The 22,191-nt window shown below is 40.3% G+C and overlaps 1 protein-coding gene across 1 annotated transcript; it reads left to right on the top strand.

Moving 5' to 3' along the window:
- The first annotated feature begins 16 nt into the window (after positions 1–16).
- Positions 17–19,990, top strand: LOC126085930 (orphan sodium- and chloride-dependent neurotransmitter transporter NTT5-like). The gene is made up of 5 exons (XM_049901800.1): positions 17–119; positions 13,770–13,956; positions 14,262–14,463; positions 14,605–14,764; positions 17,127–19,990. The coding sequence occupies exons 2-5, from the start codon at positions 13,906–13,908 to the stop codon at positions 17,245–17,247; spliced, it is 534 nt and encodes a 177-aa protein (XP_049757757.1). The 5' UTR covers positions 17–119; positions 13,770–13,905; the 3' UTR covers positions 17,248–19,990.
- Positions 19,991–22,191: the final 2,201 nt, after the last annotated feature.

Raw genomic sequence — 22,191 nt, 5'->3', positions numbered from 1 at the left:
GCAGCGAGAAGTAAGGCCAGCCCCTTCGTTGAGGATCCCAGCTTCAGGCAACTATAAGACCCAGAAACCCTAGCCATAAGGGTGCTGGAAAGACCCACATTCACACATCTGAACTTCAGGTGCACTTGCAAGCCTGTATTCCCCCATGTAGCTAAAATTGGGCAAGTAGAATCCCCTGTTATGTTTTATCCTTCTCAGGGCCCTTTTTTTAACCATAGTAATCTTGAAATTCATATATTACTATGTATCCACTTCAGAGAATCACCACAGAGATGTGGAAAAGGTAGACAATATTCAAGGTTATCCTAGTTCTAGATAGATAGTATAGAGAACCTTCCGAGGCCCTTGACTACCTGAATGCCCCATTCTTAAATGTTGACCCCTAAATTTCAATGCTTCTGTCAATCTAGCATACTTGTACCCCAATAAGACCTTCATTACTAGGGCATTTATCATGTGTCCATTCCTAATTTGTATTCTTCAGGCATTAATTTCAAAAGCATTCATCACACATTTAAAAAATACCGTCTATGTACCACAGAGACTTGGACAGATGAAACAGACCACAGTTCTTGCCTTCACTGAATTTTCAGCTTAGGAAAGGAGGAGGAGAAAGGAATTAGACACGATATCAGACAGTCATAAGTTTTTGATAACTGTAGCAGGAATGAAGGGGTAGGACAGAGGACAGAGTGATTAATTCTGCCTGGGCTAGTCATTGAAGACTTCCTAGAGAAGGCAAACCTAAGCTGAATTTGTTCCCAGAATTGATATCACCACAATAACCACCAGTTTTTTCCAGATGCAGCCTGGACATATACATGTCTTCTGATATATATGTGCTATAGATATCTAGGGTGTATACTCAGGAATGGAATTGCTGGATAGAGTATCTACCCTTTAATTTAATCTTCAGTTTTACCCTTTAATGTTTGATCTTCAAAGTGGTTTTAGTCCATTACCTTTCTAATTTGCCAATAATGAGTGAGAATTGCGTTTTTTTCCACTTTCTGTACAATATTTGATATGATAAAATTTTAAAACGTTTGTCATGTGTGTAATGGTATTTTCCTAGCATTATATATATATGGAGAAATGCACTGAACAGAATGTGCAGTGTTGAATAAATAACTGAATATAAGAATCATCTGATTCATATGAGGTGGAGATCAAATATATCCCAACTTCCCAACTTCTCCATTATTTCTGACACCGGTCACCCCCCACCACAGGTACTTTCTCTACTGGGTTTAATTCATTGCAACAGTCACAGAGAACTCACAGAAAGACCCACCTGTAGTAACAGCTTTCATATAAACAGGAAAAGAATGCAAACAGGAAGGACGACATCTGCAAGGGGTCTTCAGTACAGAGGTTCCATGTCGTCAGGGTACATGCTTACCCTCAAACCGGAAGCTCCAGTGTACCTCTGTCTTCCAAGGCCTTTACTGTCCTCGCCATGTGGCTTCCTGAGGCTCAGTAGTGTTGGGCCCACTGATTATTTATTCCTCTTAGTGGGGTCGACCGTACACATTGGCCTCATGTGTTGTTCTGCTCTCAGGAACCAGGACTCACAGGCCAAATTGTTTACTGCAAAGAGGTTCCACACCTCACAAGTGTAAAGTACTATAAAATAAACACACTTAGGTTAAGAACTAGAATATACCCTAGGAGGTTCCATGTATCCCTTTCTAATCATGACTTTTTCTCTCTCTCCTCGACGGAAACACTACCCTGACTTTTATTTTTCTTTATATGTTCATCATCTGTGTATGCATGTCTAAGCAATATAATTTGTCCATTCATATGAAGCAATATAGTTTAGAAGGAAGAAAGGCCTGGTGATCTAATTTTGAAAAATGAACCTTTGAAAACTCTGTGGTGCACAGTTCTACTCTGATACACATGTGCTTTCTATGAGTTGGAGTCAACTTGATAGCAACTAGTTTTGGTTTTATAGTTTAGTATGGCATTTATATAACTTAATTTGGTTATTTATGTAAATTTTCTTTGTATCCTTTTGTGTTTTACTTCTTTCATTCAACATATGTTTGTAAGATTCATCCACATTATTGTGTCCCTTTAGTTTGTGCTTTTTTAGTGCTGTTTATGTTCCAGTATATGAATTAGCCACAACAGATTTATCCATTCACTACTGATGGACATTAAGAGCCTTTCCAGTTTTTGGTTAGTGTAAGCAATGCCGCTCTAAAAATTTTTATACATGTTCCTGATGAGGACCTTCTCACCCGTCCCCTCTTGTCCAAGAAGGTTGAGTACATCCTAGCCGAGGTGGACTACTCTGTGAGGCCAGTAAACTGCTGGTGCTTTCCCGGTCTGTCGCTCACAACATATATGCACACTTTTCTAGGGTACATACCTAGATTAGGGCTGTTGTGCCAATTGTCACTGTTGATCCATTTCTTTGGTCCAAGGAAGTCAGAAAGCCACCCTAGATTAAAACCGAAATCAAACCAAAGTTGTTGCTCTCGAGTCAATTCTGACTCATGGTGACCCAGTGTGTTATAGAGTAGAACTGCTCCATAGGGTTTTTTGGCTGTAATCTTCACAAAACAGATCACCAGGCCTTTCTTCCATGGAGCGGCAGGTGGGTTCAAATCACCAACATTTAGGTTAATAAATGAGTACAAACTGTGCCACCAGGAAAGTCCCCAGATTCAAGGGGTGAGAAAATAGACTTTGCCTTTTGGTAGGAAAAACTGCAAAATATTGTGGCCATGTTTTTAAATCTATCACACATATCTTCACCTTCCCTAGATAATGCCCAATTTCTTTCCACAGTATTTGTAATGTATGTATGCATGAAATGTATGTGTGAAAGTTTCCGTTGCCCTACTTCTTGCAAACGCTTGGATTGTCAGATTTTTAGTTTTACCAGTTTGGTGGGAATATAGCAATATCTCATTATGGTTTTAATCTGCATGTCTCTGGTTTTTTAATAAGTTTCAATAAGATTACATATGTTTTTATATATTTATTGGCAGTTTGGTTTCTTCTTTAGTGAATTGTGTGGTCAAGTTTTTGCCCATTGTTCTACTGGACTTTCTTTTTCCCTAGAGTTCTTTACATGTTCTGGATATGAGTCATTTGCCAGTTGTTGTTAGGTGCCATCGAATCAGTTCCAACTCATAGCAGCCCTATGTACAATGGAATGAAAAACTGCCCAGTCCTGCGCCATCTGCAATTGTTGTTAGGCTTGAACCCATTGTTGTAGCCGCCTTGTCAGTCCGTCTTGTTGAGGGTCTTCCTCTTTTTTGCTGACCCTCTATTTTAACAGGCATGATGTCCTTCTCCAGGGACTGATCCCTCCCGATAACATGTCTGAAGTATGTGAGATGAAGTCTCATCATCCTCGCTTCCAAGGAGTGCTCTGGCTATACTTCTTCCAAGACAGACTGTTCCTTCTTCTGGCAGTCCATGGTACGTTCAGTATTCTTCACCAACACCGCAATTCAAAGGCATTAATTCGTCTTCTGTCTTTCTTATTCGTTGTCCAGCTTTCACATGCATCTGAGGCAGTTGAAAATACCATGGCTTGGCTCAGGCATACTTTAGTCCTCAAAGTGGCATTTTTGCTTTTTAACACTTTAAAGAGGTCTTTTGTAGCAGGTTTGCCCAATGCAATATGTCATTTGATTTCTTTTTTTTAATTCTTCTAAGATGTTTGATATTTTATTTATTTACTTTTTAAAATTTTTATTGTGCTTTAAGTGAAAGTTTACAAATCAAGTCAGCCTCTCATATAAAAATTTATCTACACCTTGCTGTATACTCCTAATTGCTCTCCCCCTAATGAGACAGCACGCTCCTTCCCCTCACTCTCTCTTTTTGTGTCCATTTGGCCAGCTTCTGACCCCCTCTGCCCTCTCATCTCCCCTCCAGATAGGAGATGCCTACATAGTCTCAAGTGTCTACTTGATCCAAGAAGCTCACTCTTCACCAGTATCATTTTCTATCCCATAGTCCAGTCCAATCCCTGTTTGAAGAGTTGTCTTTGGGAATGGCTCCTGTCTTGGGCTAACAGAAGGTCTGAGGACCATGACCTTTGGGGTCCTTCTAGTCTCAGTCAGACCATTAAGTCTGGTCTTTTTATGAGAATTTGGGGTCTGCATCCCAGTGCTCTCCTGCTCCCTCAGGGGCTCTCTGTTGTGTTCCCTGTCAGGTTAGTCATTGGTTGTACCCAGGCACCATCTAGTTCTTCTGGTCTCGGGCTAATGTAATCTCTGGTTTATGTTGTCCTTTCTATCTCTTAGGCTCATACTTACCTTGTGTCTTTGGTGTTCTTCATTCGCCTTTGCTCCCAGTGGATTGAGACCAATTGATGCATCTTAGATGGCCGCTTGCTTTAAGACCCCAGACACCACTCTCCAAAGTGGGATGCAGAATGTTTTCTTAATAGATTTTATTATGCCAATTGACTTGGATGTTCCCTGAAACCATGATCCCCACACCCCCGCCCCTCCTACGCTGGCCTTCGAAGCATTCAGTTTATTCAGGTAACCTCTTTGCTTTTGGTTTCGTCCAGTTGTGCTGACCTCTCCTGTATCGTGTGTTGTCTTGCCCTTCACCTAAAATAGTTCTTGTCTATTATCTAATTAGTGAAAACCCCTCTCCCTCTTTCCCTCCCTCCCTCCCCGCTCTCATAACCATCAAAGAATATTTTCTTCTCTGTTTAAACTATTTCTTGAGTTCTTATAATAGTGGTCTTATATAATATTTGACCTTTTGCAACTGACTAATTGCGCTCAGCATAATGCCCTCCAGATTCCTCCATGTTATGAAATGTTTCACGGATTCATCATTGTTCTGTATCGATGTGCAGTATTCCATTATGTGAATATACCATAATTTATCCATTCATCTTTTGATGGGCACCTTGGTTGCTTCCATCTTTTTGCTATTGTAAACAGTGCTGCAATGAACATGGGTGTGCATGTATCTGTTCGTATAAAGGCTCCTAATTTCTCTAGGATATATTCTAAGGAGTGGGATTGCTGGATTGTGTGGTAGTTCTATTTCTAGCTTTTCAAGGAAGGGCCAAATTGATTTCCAAAGTGGTTGTACCATTTTATATTCCCACCAGCAGTGTTTAAGTGTTCCAGTCTCTCCACAACCTCTCCAACATTTATTATTTTGTGTTTTTTGGATTAATGCCAGCCTTGTTGGAGTGAGATGGAATCTCATTGTAGTTTTGATTTGCATTTCTCTAATGGCTAATGATTGTGAGCATTTCCTCATGTATCTGTTAGCTACCTGAATGTCTTCTTCAGTGAAGTGTCTGTTCATGCCTTTTGCCCATTTTTGAGTTGAGGTTTTGCAGTGCATGTAGATTTTAGAGATCAGACGCTGATCGGCAATGTCATAGCTAAAAAGCTTTTCCCAGTCTATATGTAATCTTTCTACTCTTTTGGTGAAGTCTTTGGATGAGCATAGGTGTTTGAATTTTAGGAGCTCCCAGTTTTTTGGGTTTCCCAGTTATCTAGTTTTTCTTCTGCATTGTTAGTAATGTTTCATATACTGTTTATGCCATGTATTAGGGCATAAACAGTAGCGTTGTCCCTATTTTTTCTTCCATAATCTTTATTGTTTTAGATTTTATATTTAGGTCTTTGATCCATTTTGAGTTAGTTTTTGTGCATGGTGTAAGGTATGGGTTTTGTTTCATTTTTTTGCAGATGGATATCCAGTTATGCCAGCACCATTTGTTAAAGAGACTGTCTTTTCCCCATTTAACTGACTTTGGGCCTTTGTCAAATATCAGCTGCTCATATGTGGATAGATTTATGTCTGGATTCTCAATTCTGTTCCATTGGTCTATGTGTCTGTTGTTGTACCAGTGTCAAACTGTTTTGACTACTGTGGTGTTAATAATAGGTTCTAAAACAGGTAGATTGAGGCTTCCCACTTTGTTCTTCTTTTTCAGTAATGCTTCACTTATCCGGACCCTCTTTCCCTTCCATATGAATTTGGTGATTTGTTTCTCCATCTCATTAAAAAATTTCATTGGAATTTGGATTGGAATTCCATTGTATCTATAGATGACTTTTGGTAGAATAGACATTTTTACAATGTTAAGTCTTCCTATCCATGAGCAAGGTATGTTTTTCTTGTATGACATTTTAAGTTCCTCTCCTGACGTTATATTATTCTATTTTGAGTTTGTAAAACATTCAGATGGTTTCAAAACACAAACTTTATAAAAGGAAACTCAGAGAAAAGTCACTTCTTGTACCATCACTTCAACCCAATTCCCACCCATTCCCTGTAACAAATCTCATTGTTTTTTGATTTATCCTCCCTGTGTTTGCAGAAATAAGCAGAACAATGTATATTTTCTCATTTACCCTTCTTTCTCACACATAAGGTAGCCCAGTACATATATGTATACTCTTTGGGGTTTTTAACTTTTTTTAATTTACAAGATACCCTGGAAGTCAATAACTATTAGTTCTTAGAGATTTCTACATTTTTATAGCTGTATAATATTCCACTATGTGGAGTATATATGGTACTAATACATTAGTTTATTTAACCAGTCTCATATGTATAGAAATTAGGGTATTTCTAGCATCTTACAATTATAAACAATATTACATTGAATAATCTTGCAGTTATGTATTTTTTGTATTGTTGGAGGTGTATTTTTAGGATAAAAACCCAGCATGATCTAGCATCAGAAGTCACCTAAGTCCACAAGAAGGGATGAGAGTCAAGATCAGCACAAAACAGATTCTGACGAAATGGAGGTCAGACGCACCTCCACTCTTCAACCTTTTCACCATTTCTGAGACCAGTTGTGATGGTTAAGGTTATGTGTCAATTTGGCTTGGCCATGAAACTCAGCGTTTTGGCGGATACTATGTAGTCCTCTTCCATTTTGTGATCTGATGTGAGCAGCCAATCAGCTGAAAGGCCAGTCAGTTGGAATCCAGTCAGTTTTCTTGGGAATATGGCCTGCATCCAAAATATATGAATGTTCTGGCAAAGCTCTCTCTGGATTCTGCATTTAACTCATCATCCTCTGACCTCCAGTTCTTGGAATGTGAGCCAGCAGTCTGCTGCCTGACCTCCTGATTTTGGGTTCATCAGCCCGTGCAACCACATGAGTTAGAGAAGCCTCCAGCCTGACGCCTGATCCATGGGTTTGGGACGTGCCAGCCTCCAAAACTGTGTGAGCCATTTCCTTTAGATAAGTCTCTATATATTTGTATATATATGCTTCACTGGTTTTGCTCCACTAGAGAATCCAGCTCAGCCTAAGATACTAGCCATCCTTCCAATGGCACTCTCTACGTGTCTGATGGGTTCGATAATTCATTGTAATCACCACATAGAACTCACATGTGGTTTATTAGGGAAGTAACAAGCTACAACTTGGGATCAGGATCAACTTGGAATTAACAGTATACAGCTCAAGAGACAGAATACAATTTGTCAATCAGGACAGCTTCCAACCAAGACATCTTTCAGCTTCTCAGCCATGCCCACAGGCAGGTGGCCCCTCTCTTGGTCGTGCCAGCTGACAGGCTTTTCTCTGGGCCTCTGACCTATCTGGGAAAGGGTTACAGCTCTTTAGCAATGCTGACAAGTGGTGGAGGCACCCCACTCCACCAGCAAGCCACCTGCCTGAAGGAGGTCAGCTTTCTCTGGCTCATGGGCTAGCAAGACCAAGTTCAGAAAGGCCATATATAAAGAGAAGCCCGCTGTACTGCACCCAGGATTGCTGGGTTAGAAGATAAGTGCGTATGCATAAGTAGTTTTGTTAGCTCTATCCAAGCCCCTCCGTAAGGTTGTATCAAGTTGCATTCCCACGAGAAATGTCCTAGAGTGCCTGCTGCTTCATAGGCTGGCCAGCAAATGGACTGTCAAGCTTTTCAATTTTTGTCTTTTGGTAAATGGGTCAGAGTATCTTAATGTAGTTCTAATTTTTATTTCTCTTCTTATGAGTGAAGTTGAAAATCTTTTCATATGTGTAAGGCCTTTTTTATTGTAGTAAAATATGTATAACATAGAATTTGCTATTTTAACCATTTTAAGTGTACAGTAAGCAACATCATGATAAATAGACAAAAGATTGAAGTTGTCAGGGATTTCATTTTACTTGGATTCACAATGACTGCCATGGAAGCAGCAGTCAAGAAATCAAACAACGTATTGTATTGGGCAAATCTGCTGCAAAAGACCTCTTTAAAGTGTTGAAAAGCAAAGACCTTCCTTGAAGTCACCTTGAAGACTTAATGTGTGCCTGACCCAAACCATGGTGTTTTCAGTCGCCTCATATGCACGTGAAAGCTGGACAACGAATAAGAAAGACCCAAGAAGAATTGATGCCTTTGAATTGTGCTGGCACAGAATATTGAATATACCATGAACTGCCAAAAGAATGAACAGATCTGTCTTGGAAGAAGTACAAGCAGAATGCTCCTTAGAAGCAAAAATAGTGAGACTACGTCTCACATACTTTGGACATGTTATCAGAAGGGATCAGTTCCTGGAGAAGGACATCATGCTTAGTAAAAAGAGGAAGATCCTCAACGAGATGGATTGACACAGTGGCTGCAACAATGGCCTCAAGCATAACAACGATTATGGGGATGGCATAAGACCAGGCAGTGTTTGTTCTGTTGTACATAGGGTTGCTACGAGCCTGAACCGACTTGATGGCACCTAACAACAGCAACAACAAGTGTACAATTCAGGGACATTAATTTTATTCGCATTGTTGTGTAATCATCATCGCTCTATTCAAAATGTTTCATCACCCCAAGCAAATTTTGTCCCTATTAAGCAGTGACTCCTCCTCCCCGCCTCCTTCCACCACTTGCGACCCCTAATCTTCTTTCTGTGTTTGTGAATTTGCCTGTTCTAGACATTTCACGTAAGTGGAATCATATGATATTTCTCCTTTTGTGCCTGGCTTATTTCACTTAGCATAATGTTTTCTAGGTTCATCCATATTGTAGTATGTATCAGAACTTCATTCCTTTTATGGCTGAATAATATTCCATGATATATATACACACACACACTACATTTGGTTTATCCATTCATCTCTTGATGGACACTTAGTTTGTTATCACCTTTTGGCTGATGTATGAACATTCCTGTACAAGTATCTGATTCTCCGCTTTCAAGTCTTTTGAGTATGCACTTATGAGTGGAATTCCTGGGTCATTTGGTGATTCTGTGCTTAACTCTTTTTAAATAACATTTTATTGTGTTTTGGGTGAAGGTTTACACAGCAGTTTACATTCCAGTTCTACACAAGTTGCTCATTGACATTGGTTACATTCTTCACAATGTGTGAACATTCTCATTACTTTCGTTCTGGTTGTTCCATTTCCATCAGTCTAGTTTCCCTGCCCCCCTAAAGTCTCATTTTGTTTTAAAGAAGTTGTTGACCATTTGATCTCGTATAGGTGAGCACAGTATATACTTAATTTTTTGGGAAATGCCAAACTGTCTTCCATAGTGGCTGCACCATTTTACACTCTGATTAACGGTACATAAGGGTATCTTTTTTAAGGGTTGCAATATCTTTACATCTTGACCAACACTTGTTATTTTCTGTTATTATTGCCATTCTAGTAGATGTGAAATGGTGTCTCATTGTGATATTGATTTATATTTTCCTAATGAATAATGATGTTGAGTATCTTCCCATGTATTTGTTGGCCACTTGTGTATCTTCTCTGGAAAAATACCTATCCGAGTTCTTTGCCCATTTTTTTCTTTTTAAATTTTATTTATTTTGTTGTTGTTGTTGTTGAGACTATCCACAGCAAGACATACACCAATTGAACAGTTTCTACATGTACCATTTAGTGACATTGATTACATTCTTCAAGTTGTGCAGCCATTCTCACCCTCCATTTCTGAGTTGTTCCTCCCCCATTAACATAAACTCATTGCCCCCTAAGTTTTCTATCTAATCTTTAGAGTTGCTATTGTCAATTTGATCCCATATAAATAGTTCTTAAAAAGCTTAATGCTCAAAGCAGACTTTTTTACTAGCTTAGCTAAACTATTGTTTGGTTTTAAGAAGACTTCAGTGGGTATTTTGGTTTAAGATTTCAAGATTATCTCAGGGCAGCAGTTTCAGGGGTTCATCCAAACTTTATGGCCCTAGGAAGTCTGGAGTCCATGAGAATTTGAAATTCTATTCTTCATTTCCCCCCTTTGGATCAGGACTCTTCTGTGGCATCTCTGATCAAAATGTTCAGGAAGGGTAACTGGGCACCATCGAGTTCTAGTCTCATGGCATTGGTGGCAGTTGTTCATGGAGGCAATTAGCCACACATCCAATATTCTTGTTCTGTTCCCGATGCTGCTTCTTACTCTGTTGCTCCAGGCGAATAGAGACCAATTGTTGTGACTTGGATGGCCACTTGCAAGCTTTTAAGACCCCAGGCACTACGCAAAGAAATGGGATGTAGAACAGAAACACTAAACATGTAATTGGTCCAGTTAACTGGGATGTCCCATGTAACCATGACCCTAAACCTCCAAACCAAGAAAACAAATCCCGTGAGGTTTTTGGTTGTACATAAGCAGTCTCAGCAGATACTCTTTTTTTTTGGTCATTTTTTGCCAGTTTATCTTTTTACAGGTGTACAACCTATTTATAGCAGTTACAATAATCGGCTGGCAGCCCTACCTTTAATTCAATTTTTCCATCACTGTTAACCCCCATTTTCCCCTCTCTCCCACCCCTGCCGGTACAGTGATTAAACGTTCACTGCTAACTGAAATGTTGGCAGCTCGAATCCACCAGCTGCTCCTTGGAAACCCTATGGGGCGGTTCTGCTCTGTCCTATAGGGTTGCTATGAGTCAGAATTGACTCAACAGCAGTGGGCAATGGGCCTGCCCCTGGTAACTGCTAATAAACTTTGGTCTGTATGTTTGCCTTTTCTTACCTTTTTAAGTAAGCGATGTCATATAATATTTGTCCTTTTGTGATTGGCTTATTTTGCTTGGCATAATGTTTTCAAGGTCCATCCATACTGTAGCATGTATCAAGACTTCATTTTTCTTACTGGCTAAGTACTATTCCATTGTATGTATGCACATCCATCCATCCAACAATCTGTTGATGGGCATTTAGATTGTCTCCACTTTTTGGCTGTTGTGAATAGTGCTTCAGTGAATGTTGGTGTACACATCTCTTTTTGAAACTCCACTTTCAAGTCTTTTGGGTATATACCTAGGAGTGGAGTTGCTGGGTCATGTGGTAGTTCTATTTTTAATTTTTTGAGAAACTGCCACATTGTTTTCCACAACAGCTATACCATTTTGCATCTGCACAAGCAATGGATAAAGGGTTCTAATCTCTCTATTTCCTCACCAATATTTGTTATTTTCTAGGTTTTTTTTTTTTCCCCCCACTTAGACATTTTAGTGGAAGTGAAATGGTATCTCATTGTGGTTTTGATTTGCATCTCTGATGGCTAATGATGTTGCACGTATTTTCATGTGTTTGGTATCCATTTTAATGTCCTCTTTGGTGAAAGGTCTATTCAAGTCCTTTGACTATTTTATGATTGGGTTATGTGTCTTTTTGTTGTTAGTTGTCAAAGTTCTTTATATATTTTTGTTATTAGATTCTTGGCAGATATATGGTTTTCCAAGATATTCTTCTAGTTGGTAGCTTGTCTTTTGCCCATTTTTAAATTAGTTGTTTATCTTTTTGTCATTGAGTTGTTGGAGTACTTTATATATTCTAGACATTAAACCCTTATCAGATATATGATTTGCAAATATTTTTTCCATGCTGTGGTTTATCTTTTCACTTTCTTGACAAATGTCCTTTGATGCACAAAAGTTTTTAATTTTAATGAAGTCCAATTTATCTGTTTTTTTTCTTTTGTTGCCTGTGCTTTTGTGTCATATTTAAGAAACCATTGTCAAATTCAAAGCCATGAAGATTTTTCACTAAGCTTTCTTCTAAGAGTTTTATAAATGTAAGTCTTTGATCCATTTTGAGTTAACTTATGTAAATGGTGTAAGACAAGAATCCAACTCATCCTTTTGCATGTGGATATCAATTTTCTCAGCACTATATATAGTATTTCGTTTTCTTTCAATTCAAAATAATATGTAATTTTCCTTGTGATTTCTTCTTTTTATTTTTTTTATAATTTTTATTGTGCTTTAAGTGAAAGTTTACAAATCAAGTCAGTCTCTCACACAAAAACCCACATACACCTTGTGATTTCTTCTTTGATCCTTGGTTTTTAAAGATGTTTTCGTATTTTCAATTTTTTTGGTTTCTGCCATCCTTTTTGTATTGTTATTGTTAATGATTTAAAATTCAATTCTATTGTGGTCATAGTACATACTCTGTATGATTGCAATCCATTTACTTTCTTGACACTTGTTTTTATGGTGCACTATGGTTTATCTTGGAGAATATTTCTTGTGCACTTTAAAATAACATGTCTTCTGCTATTGTTGGATGCAGCGTCCTATAAATGTCAGTTAGATTTGGTTGTTCAAGCCTATATACTTAGTTGTTTCCTATCTACTTTTCCTATCCATTACAGAAAAGAGTGTTGAAGTCTCCAACTATAAGTGTCGTTGTATCTCTTTTTCCTTTCAATTCTACGTAAATGGATTGTGTGCAAATTTCTGGTTTATTTTTATACTGAAGGTTTAGTCCTTTAACGTTCTAGAGTTAAAGGGTTAGGGGCCTTCTATTTGGATCCTTACATCGGCCAGGCTCTGGTGTTTTATATCTGGTCCCCATGCTCTCCTTTTACATCTGAAAGGTTATGAAATTGGAAACTGCAGGTACAGTTTGCTGTATTCAACCATGTATCTTTCAGGCAAAATGGCTTCGAAAGTTTCCTTTACCCACTTTCTTGGGTGTACTTTGATTTTTTCCTGATAGTTTGTTATTATCTTGTCAGCAGTTTTATTCCTTTGGGAAGACTAAAATATATTTTCCAGACTTTTAATTATTTCCAGTGTGAAGCTTGTTCAAAATATTTAACTTGTCTATTGCCAAATGAGGATATAATATCTTACATTCTAAGATGTGATCAGATTCTTCTTATTTTTCTGGAATTTGCATTTTGTTCTCATCCATAAATCTTGGCAAGCTTCCTATTGCAATTATTATAGCACGATGTTCTGAATTTTTAAGAATGTGTATTTGTAGCCAGGTGAAGAATGGTGGTGGGGGTGGTGGTGAGAGAATATGGCAGGCCCTGAAACTATAAGCAGTTAAGTCTGACCAGAGCATGGAATGTGAAGAGATCATGGGGAGATGAGGCTGGAGAGGTCAGCAGGCCTCAGATAAAAAAGTACAGGAAGCAGTTTCTGTAGCATAGCGCAACTCCATGGGAGCACTAAGTGCATTGTAGTCAAAGTATATGATGTTACCTGGTGCACTATAATGTGAAGCTTACAAGGCTGACCTTTATCCACTAGTCTAAGAAGGGAGGGAGGGAGAAGGTAGATGGTGAATAAAAGACCACATTACTAAAGCAGGGATCCCAGAGTCCCCAAGAAGACTATAGAAAATACTTCTCTGGAGGTCCTCCATGGTCATAAATGCTTCAGATTCACACAAACAAATTCATGGCCCTGAAGGTGGGTACCTTCTAGGTTTCATTGCAGCTTCTATCTTACCCAGATCAGTAACGCTAGGCTAGTGATATCCTTTCTCGACTGGAAACCCAAGGGAAAAGGAGTCAGTCTCTTAAGGGGCCAAATGATTTGATGTGATTCAACCTCTTATCCCCAGGAATGTTGAAATACTCAGGAACCTGATATCCTTGGGGGAACTGCCTCCTGAGGCTCAGCCTCCTGCAAATATTTCTGATAACCCAGCCTCCGTGTTCACTACTTGGCTTGAAAACCTTCCTCATTCTATTAAGAAGATGGTCCTCAGCAAAGTGTCTGAATGCAAAATACAGGATCAGATTTCGAAGGTCAGTAATGGTAGTTGAGGGGTGGGGCTAGAGTTTCTTGGAGTGTTCTACACACAGAAATTTCAGCTTTTCTTAGCACCAGGAAACATTCTAGAAGCGCCACAGTAACCTGCAGTCTTGGCAGTGCAAAGAACTATAGTTTACAGAATGCCCTTTCATGGATAATGCTTAGGTATAATGGTTGTCGGTGTCAGTGGGTTTCTTGGAGTTCTGATTTACTCAGTGACCTGGGGATTTCAGGGAGTTTTCTAGGAAAGATAGAATGTATCTTTTTCTGTATTCTTCTGCACTTTCTCCCTTTGCAGGTTAAGAAGGGTACAAGCTTTGCATACCTGGCCTTCATTGAAGCCATGTCATTCATTCCTGGGTCTGCCTACTGGTCCATCCTCTTCTTGCTGATGTACCTGTCCATGGGGCTGACCGCCATGGTAGGGATCATGCAGGGTATCATTACCCCACTTCAGGACACCTTCTCTTTCTCCAGGAAACATCCAAAATTGCTTATAGGTATTTTGACCTTTTATCCTACTCTCCCCAAAAGCCCTGATTCCAATAAGATTCTTACCCAGCCCTTGTCCTTGATTTCTGCTTTGTACTTGTGACCCAGCCAGATCTCTGACCTTGATGCAAAACCAATGTTTTCTCCAGTGAATGTCTCTGTGCTCATGTTCCTGTGCAGCCTCTTCTTCGCTCAGCCTTCAGGCTTCTACTTCTTCAGACTGCTGAATGACTACTGGATAAACTTTCCTATCCTCTTCCTCATCACTTTGGAAAATGTGGCTATAGCCTGGTCCTATGGGGCCAAGAGGTAATGTCCTGGGTCTAGGTTTTAACAAAGCTTGGATCTACTGGGAAGGTTGACTCCTTTCTTGTTGTTTATACTCTCATACAACTAGAGTGACATAGTCATAGACCCTTGACTTCAGGGTCTTTTGGGAAACCTTTGTGTTCATTCATCCATTTAACATATTCATTGAGTGTGTAATATGTGCCAGGGACTGTTTTAGTTACTGCGGTTGCAACATTAAATAAAACAGGCATCCTTGTCCTCATGGAGCTATCATTCTAGTGGTAGAGAAAGACAATAGCTAAATGAAAAAAAAAAAAAAAAAACAATGCCAGTTGGTCGTAAGCAACAGGAGGAAATCAAAGGGTAAGGTAAGATGATCAAGAGTGGGAGTAGGTATAGGTACTAATTTAGATAGGATTGTAGGGAAAACCTCTCTGATAAGGTGACATTTGAGGGGACTCTTGAATGAAATGAGGGAGGAAGCCATAAGAAGATTTTGAGAAACAGTGCTCCAAGCACAGACAACAAAAATTAAGGCCCATGCATCATGCTTAGAGTTTTTGAGGAACAAGGAAGTCAGAGAGGCTGAAATAGAGTGAGTGAGGAGAAGAATGTTAGGAGATGAGGCCAGAGAGGTAATGGGGTCAGATCATGTAGGTCTTTGTAAGCTTTTTATGCAGAATGAGAATGGAAGCACTGGAGGGTTTTGAGTAGGGATGAGAGATTACCAGATTTATTTTTTTAAAAAAGACTCCTATGTTTACCATGTGGAGAATAGACTACAAGGCATCTAGAGTGATGCAGGGAGAACAGTTGAGAGCTATCGTAATATTCCAAGTGAGAGGAAACCATGGCTTGGGTTTGGGGGACCGAGGTGTAGGTAGAGGGACGCGGTACGATTCTGTATATATTTTGAAGGCAAAGCTGACAGGGAAGAGGGAACAGGATAATCACAGACTGGGGCTAAGAGGAGAAAACTGTACAATGGAAGAATAGGAGAATCCAAATCAAACACAAGGAACTCCCTGGCCCAGTCTTTTAACAGGCTGGTGTGTAGACATCCAAGTGATATAATCAAGGGGGGAAGGTTCAGGGGGCAGCATTTTCAGGTGATAGTGGTTCTTGGAGTCAACTCACTCATTTATTAACTCACTCAAACAGACATTTCGTGAGACTTTTTCTGTGTCAGGAAAACCTTGCAGTACTGGGATAGGACTGAATTAGATTTAGTTCTTCCTCTCCAAGAGCACAAAGTCCAAAGAGGAAGACCTATGTAAGCAGAAAATTCCAGTGCAGAGTGGTAAGTCTATCAATAGAGGTATCTGGGGCAGTGTAGGGCACAGATGCATATATAAGGAAGAATGGAGCGTCAGGGAAGGCATCTTAGAGGAGAGGATGCTCGAGTAGATTCAAGAAAAGAGAGAGAATGGGAGGAGGGCATTCTCAGCCAAAGGATCGTACTTGTATATTTATTGAGGTTGAGAAAGTGTACTTAAAGGAGGAGGCTGGATACCTTGGCTTGAAAAAACTGAGATGAGCTCTCTGAAGGCAGAATGTCATTTGTTTTTGTCACTGTTATATACCCAGCACCCAGAAGAGTCCCTGACACATCATAGACATTCTCACATTCATGGAATGAGTAAAATGAACTTGGTCTTCATGCTGAGGGTGCTGGGTATACAAGAACTATTCCTGAGCAGTAGAAGGATGTTTAAAAAATCTTCTTGGGTTGGGTTGGAGGACAGACTGACTAGAGAGAAGATGAGAGAAAATGAAGCTTGAGGTGCGACAGGGGTTTGGATGTGAAATAGAATGTTTGAAAATTCTAAGGCCAGACCGCCCATTTCCTGAAGGCTGGGTAAGGTCCGACTGGCCTCCCACAGTCTTGTGACTCTTCCTCCCAGGTTCCTTGCAGAGATGATGATCCTGATGGGCCACCCCATCTCTCCCATCTATCGTTTCCTGTTGTGCTGTCTGTGTCCATTTGTGCTGCTAGTCTTGTCTGCGGTTACTCCGATTTACGTATACGTGCAGGACTTCATCTACCTGGCCTGGGACTCAAGCACTGTGAGCCTCCCTTCCCAGGCCCCAAAACCCCTAGAGAGTGGGGACCAGATATTTCAATCACTCTTGGCCTAATGACCAGGTCATCTCATTCTCTGACTCCCTGAAGGCTCATTAATCCTCAGCCCTGATTCCCCTACCCTTCTCCTTCCTCTCCTCTCGGGAACTTCGATGTTCTGAACCTCTTTCTTATCTCTCCACAGTCAGAAGAAGTGCCTCGAGAATTCCCATCATGGGCGTTCAACTCGTTAATCATTTTCACTGTCATTGTCTTCCTACCCATCCTTATATACTTTGTATACTGCCTCATCCATAGGATCCCCTTCAACTCCGTCAACTGGTTTGGATCTGGTATGGTCTCCAAATCCCTAATCCTAAGGTCCGGTAAAGATGCCCGTAATCAGGAAATCCTGCAAGGTAATAAAAGAAATCTCTGATCTACTTGTGTGATGGCAATGACTTCATTCATTTCACTTGATGACACACATTGTTCAAAGCTTATCTAACAGGCAGTTCTTTACATTAGCTTGCAACTGTTGATGTCCCTACACCCAGAATCCATTTTATTCCCAGGGCTAGGAGCATTATTTTAGGGGGGGTTCTTGGAGCCTGGCTCTGCAGCCCCCTCCTAGACTCCATCCTCCCTGCTTATCATTGTGATTGTGTTTTGCTCATCCACCTTGCAAAACTGTTGGTGATGACTACCAAATCTGCTTCTCCTAGTCTGTCCATTTCCTGGAACGGGACTAGAGGAGCCACACTGTTGGTTGATAAATCAGTCTACTGGAACTCCAAGCTCAGAGTGTGTGCATACCTTTTTTTTTTTAGTACGTGTCTTAGGTGTTCAGTGTTTCTTTCATGAGGCCTCTATTATTCAAGAATAGAGGAGCCAAATGTCTAGTCCTGATTTCCTACCTATTCTTTTCTCTGGCAAATTTCCATGCTAGTTGACGAGATTTGCCTTTTCCAGGGCCTGGCCTTTAGCCAGGTTGGAGAAGACTTGCCAAGGAAATGGTAGCTTCATGAAAGATGGAAAGAATATAAATGTGCTTGCTATTGGGCTATGGCAATCCTGTCATTAAGTCTAAACATGATTTTATAAAGAGGCTGCATCAGCGGTTCCAAGACTGGTTTGTGGACTAACTAGTTTGGGGAACTATCAAGTTATATTGCTGAGCTGATCAAAGGTCTATATCTGCTTGGTAAGAGCCATCTCTAACTTTTACCACAGTGCTAAATCAAATGAATTTGCCTCATAGGTGGTAACTGAATGGGTCTCTTGGAACTCGTGTGCTGGATGGCTCCATAATGGAGCTGAAGCCCAACAGGGGATGAGGCCAGCCAGTTATCCACTGGTACTGAGGTTGTTGGGATTCCTGAAGATCCAGGGGTTGGGTTTTCATTTAATGCTCAGAGATGCCAGGATTTTGGATAGCTTGGGGCACACCGGGAGGCTGCCCCTGGGTAAGTTTCTGTGACAAAAGAAGGAAAAGAGGACACCCAACCATCTGTGTGTGGGACATGAGAGGTGGGTCTAGAAAATGGAAAGAGGGTAGGTCCTAAAGCCTTCACACCTCTGAAGTCTCAAGCTCCTCAAGCTCAAAAACAGGGGAGACTGGAATGGGTGTGAACCTCCATGTTCATTGGGTCTTGTACCCTGTGGCTGACTTTGGACATGTTATCAGGAGGGTCCAATCCCTGCAGAAGGACATTGTGCTTGGTAAAGTAGAGGGTAAGCAAAAAAGAAGACCCTCAATGAGATGGATTAACACAGTGCTTGCAACAAGGGGCTCAAACATACTACTATGAGAACTGGGCAGGATAGGGCAACATTAGTTCAGGTTTGTGTAGCGTCACTATGAGTTGGAGCACCGAATGACAACAACACCTAAATCAATGATCTGTCTGCTTGAAAACTTGTGTTATTGAGTCGGGTGAGTTGGGGACTGGAGCGAGGAGGTGGCCGCCTTTTACCCACGATGTATTTTAGGTACTAGAATATAAGCTTTACTAGCATTTAAGCAGGAATTTTGATGGTTCACTGCTATATCCAAAACGCCTAGACAGTGTCTCATACTTGTGTTTGCAAGCCCAAGTAGGTAATAAAATGTTTGTTAAATGAACAGATTAGCTCCAAAGCAAAACCTGTTGCCATTGAGTTGATTCCAATTAAAGGCAGCCCCATACGTTACAGAGTAGAACTGCTCCATAGGGTTTTCCTGGCTGTAATTTTTTTTTGAATAATTTTTATTGTGCTTTAAGTGAAAGTTTACAAATCAAGTCAGTCTCTCACATATAAACTTATATACACCTTACTGCATACTCCCACTCACTCTCCCACTAATAAGTCAGACCGCTCCCTCCTTCCAGTCTTTCCTTTGGTGACCCTTTTGCCAGTTTCTAACCCCCTCTACCCTCCCATCTCCCCTCTAGACAGGAGATGCCAACATAGTCTCAAGTGTCCACCTGATACAAGTAGCTCACTCCTCATCAGCATCTCTCTCCAACCCACTGTCCAGTCCAATCCATGTCTGATGAGTTGTCTTCGGGAATGGTTCCTGTCCTGGCCCAACAGAAGGTCTGGGGACCATGACCGCCGGGATTCTTCTAGTCTCAGTCAGACCATTAAGTCTGGTCTTTTTATGAGAATTTGGGGTCTGCATTCCACTGTTCTCCTGCTCCCTCAGGGGTTCTCTGTTGTGCTCCCTGTCAGGGCAGTCATTGGCTGTGGCTGGGCACCATCTAGTTCTTCTGGTCTCAGGATGATGTAAGTCTCTAGTTCATGTGGCCCTTTCTGTCTCTTGGGCTCATAATTACCTTGTGACCTTGGTGTTCTTCATTCTCCTTTGATCCAGGTGGGTTGAGACCAATTGATACATCTTAGATGGCCACTTTTGAGCACTTAAGACCCCAGACGCACACTTCAAAGTGGAATGCAGAATGTTTTCTTAATAGAATTTATTTTCCCAGTTGACTTAGATGTCCCCTGAAGCCATAGTCCCCAAACTCCCACCCTTGCTCCGCTGACCTTCGAAGCATTCAGTTTATTCAGGAAACTTCTTTGCTTTTGGTCCAGTCCAGTTGAGCTGACCTTCCCTGTATTGAGTGTTGTCCTTCCCTTCACCTAAAGTAGTTCTTATCTACTAACTAATCAGTAAATAACCCTCTCCCACTCTCCCTCCCTCCCTGCCTTGTAACCACAAAAGTATGTGTTCTTCTCAGTTTATACTTTTTCTCAAGATCTTATAATAGTGGTCTTATACAATATTTGTCCTTTTGCCTCTGACTAATTTCACTCAGCATAATGCATTCCAGGTTCCTCCATGTTATGAAATGTTTCACAGATTTGTCACTGTTCTTTATCGATGCGTAGTATTCCATTGGGTGAATATACCATAATTTATTTAACCATTCATCCATTGATGGACACCTTGGTTGCTTCCATCTTTTGCTACTGTAAACAGTGCTGCAATAAACATGGGTGTGCATATATCTGTTCGTGTAAAGGCTCTTATTTCTCTAGGGTATATTCTGGGGAGTGGGATTTCTGGGTTGTATGGTAGTTCTATTTCTAACTTTTTAAGAAAATGCCAGATAGATTTCCAAAGTGGTTGTACCATTTTACATTCCCACCAGCAGTGTATAAGAGTTCCAATCTCTCCGCAGCCTCTCCAACATTTATTATTTTGTGTTTTTTGGATTAATGCCAGCCTTGTTGGAGTGAGATGGTATCTCATCGTAGTTTTAATTTGCATTTCTCTAATGGCTAACGATCGAGAGCATTTTCTCATGTATCTGTTAGCTGCCCGAATATCTTCTTTAGTGAAATGTGTGTTCATATCCTTTGCCCAATTTTTAATTGGGTTGTTTGTCTTTTTGTGGTTGAGTTTTAACAGAATCATATAGATTTTAGAGATCAGGGGCTGGTTGGAGATGTCATAGCTGAAAGTTTTTTCCCAATCTGTAGGTGGTCTTTTTACTCTTTTGGTGAAGTCTTTAGATGAGCATAGGTGTTTGATTTTTAGGAGCTCCCGGTTATCTGGTTTCTCTTTGTCATTTTTAATAATGTTTTGTATTGTTTATGCCTTGTGCTAGGACTCCTAACATTGTCCCTATTTTTTCTTCCATGATCTTTATCGTTTTAGTCTTTATGTTTAGGTGTTTGATCCATTTGGAGTTAGTTTTTGTGCATGGTCTGGGGTATGGGTCCTGTTTCACTTTTTTGCAGATGGATATCCAGTTATGCCAGTACCATTTGTTAAAAAGACTATCTTTTCCCCAATTAACCGACACTGGGCCTTTGTCAAATATCAGCTACTCATATGTGGATGGATTTATATCTGGGTTCTCAATTCTGTTCCATTGGTCTATGTGCCTGTTGTCGTACCAGTACCAGGCTGTTTTGATTACTGTGGCTGTATAATACGTTCTAAAGTCAGGTAGAGTGAGGCCTCCCACTTTTTTCTTCTTTTTTGGTAATGCTTTACTTCTCTGGGGCTTCTTTCCCTTCCATATGAAGTTGGTGATTTGTTTCTCCATCACATTAAAAAATGTCGTTGGAATTTGGATTGGAAGTGCATTGTATATTTAGATGGCTTTTGGTAGAATAGACATTTTTACAATGTTACGTCTTCCTATCCGTGAGCAAGGTATGTTTTTCCACTTATGTAGGTCCCTTTTAGTTTCTTTTGGCTGTGATTTTTATGGAAGCAGTTTGCTAGGTCTTTCATTTGCTGTGCTGCTGGGTGGGTTTGAGCTGCCAATTTTTCAGGTTAGTAATCGAAAGCAAAACAATTCGTGTACAAGGCACCTTTAGATAAGACTCGGAAGTTGATATTTTAAATAGTTTTCAGTCTACATGTGAGACTTTTCCACTTCACATATTATTTCTCTCCTTGATTAAAACAAAACAAAAAAACCACTACTAATAATCTGAAGTGATAAGTTACAAATACAAAAAAGGTTTTGATTTACCCAAGCACTATGCCCATCTATGTAGTGTTGACTCTCTTTTTTGTCCTGGATTCCAGATCCCTTAACTTCTGGTCATTTTCATGGTCATTGTCATTCATTAAAAAAATCCATCTAACATCCATTTTAAAGCTCTAATCTGATTCAAAGTTTCCCCATTCCTATTTCTGGATAAGCTTGTGGCTCAAGGGACCTGGAGTGGAGCAGGGGTGGCCTGTGCTTTTATTCTTTCTTCGCCTTTGACTCATCCCCTCCCCTTTTCCAGCCCATGGTTCCAACCCCAAGTCTTCTACCCTTTTCAAGCTTAAAATCTCCTTCCTTTTTTCAAGCCTAAGGCTCCATGCAGGGGAATAAGGGAATAGGGGACAATCTTCTCCAACTTTTCTGGGAACATGGCAGCAACTATCTCT

This window comes from Elephas maximus, chromosome 11 (assembly GCF_024166365.1).
Source record: "Elephas maximus indicus isolate mEleMax1 chromosome 11, mEleMax1 primary haplotype, whole genome shotgun sequence".
NCBI lineage: Eukaryota > Metazoa > Chordata > Mammalia > Proboscidea > Elephantidae > Elephas > Elephas maximus.
Note: the sequence above shows the minus strand (reverse complement) of the source record. Positions and strands in the feature narration are given on the sequence as shown.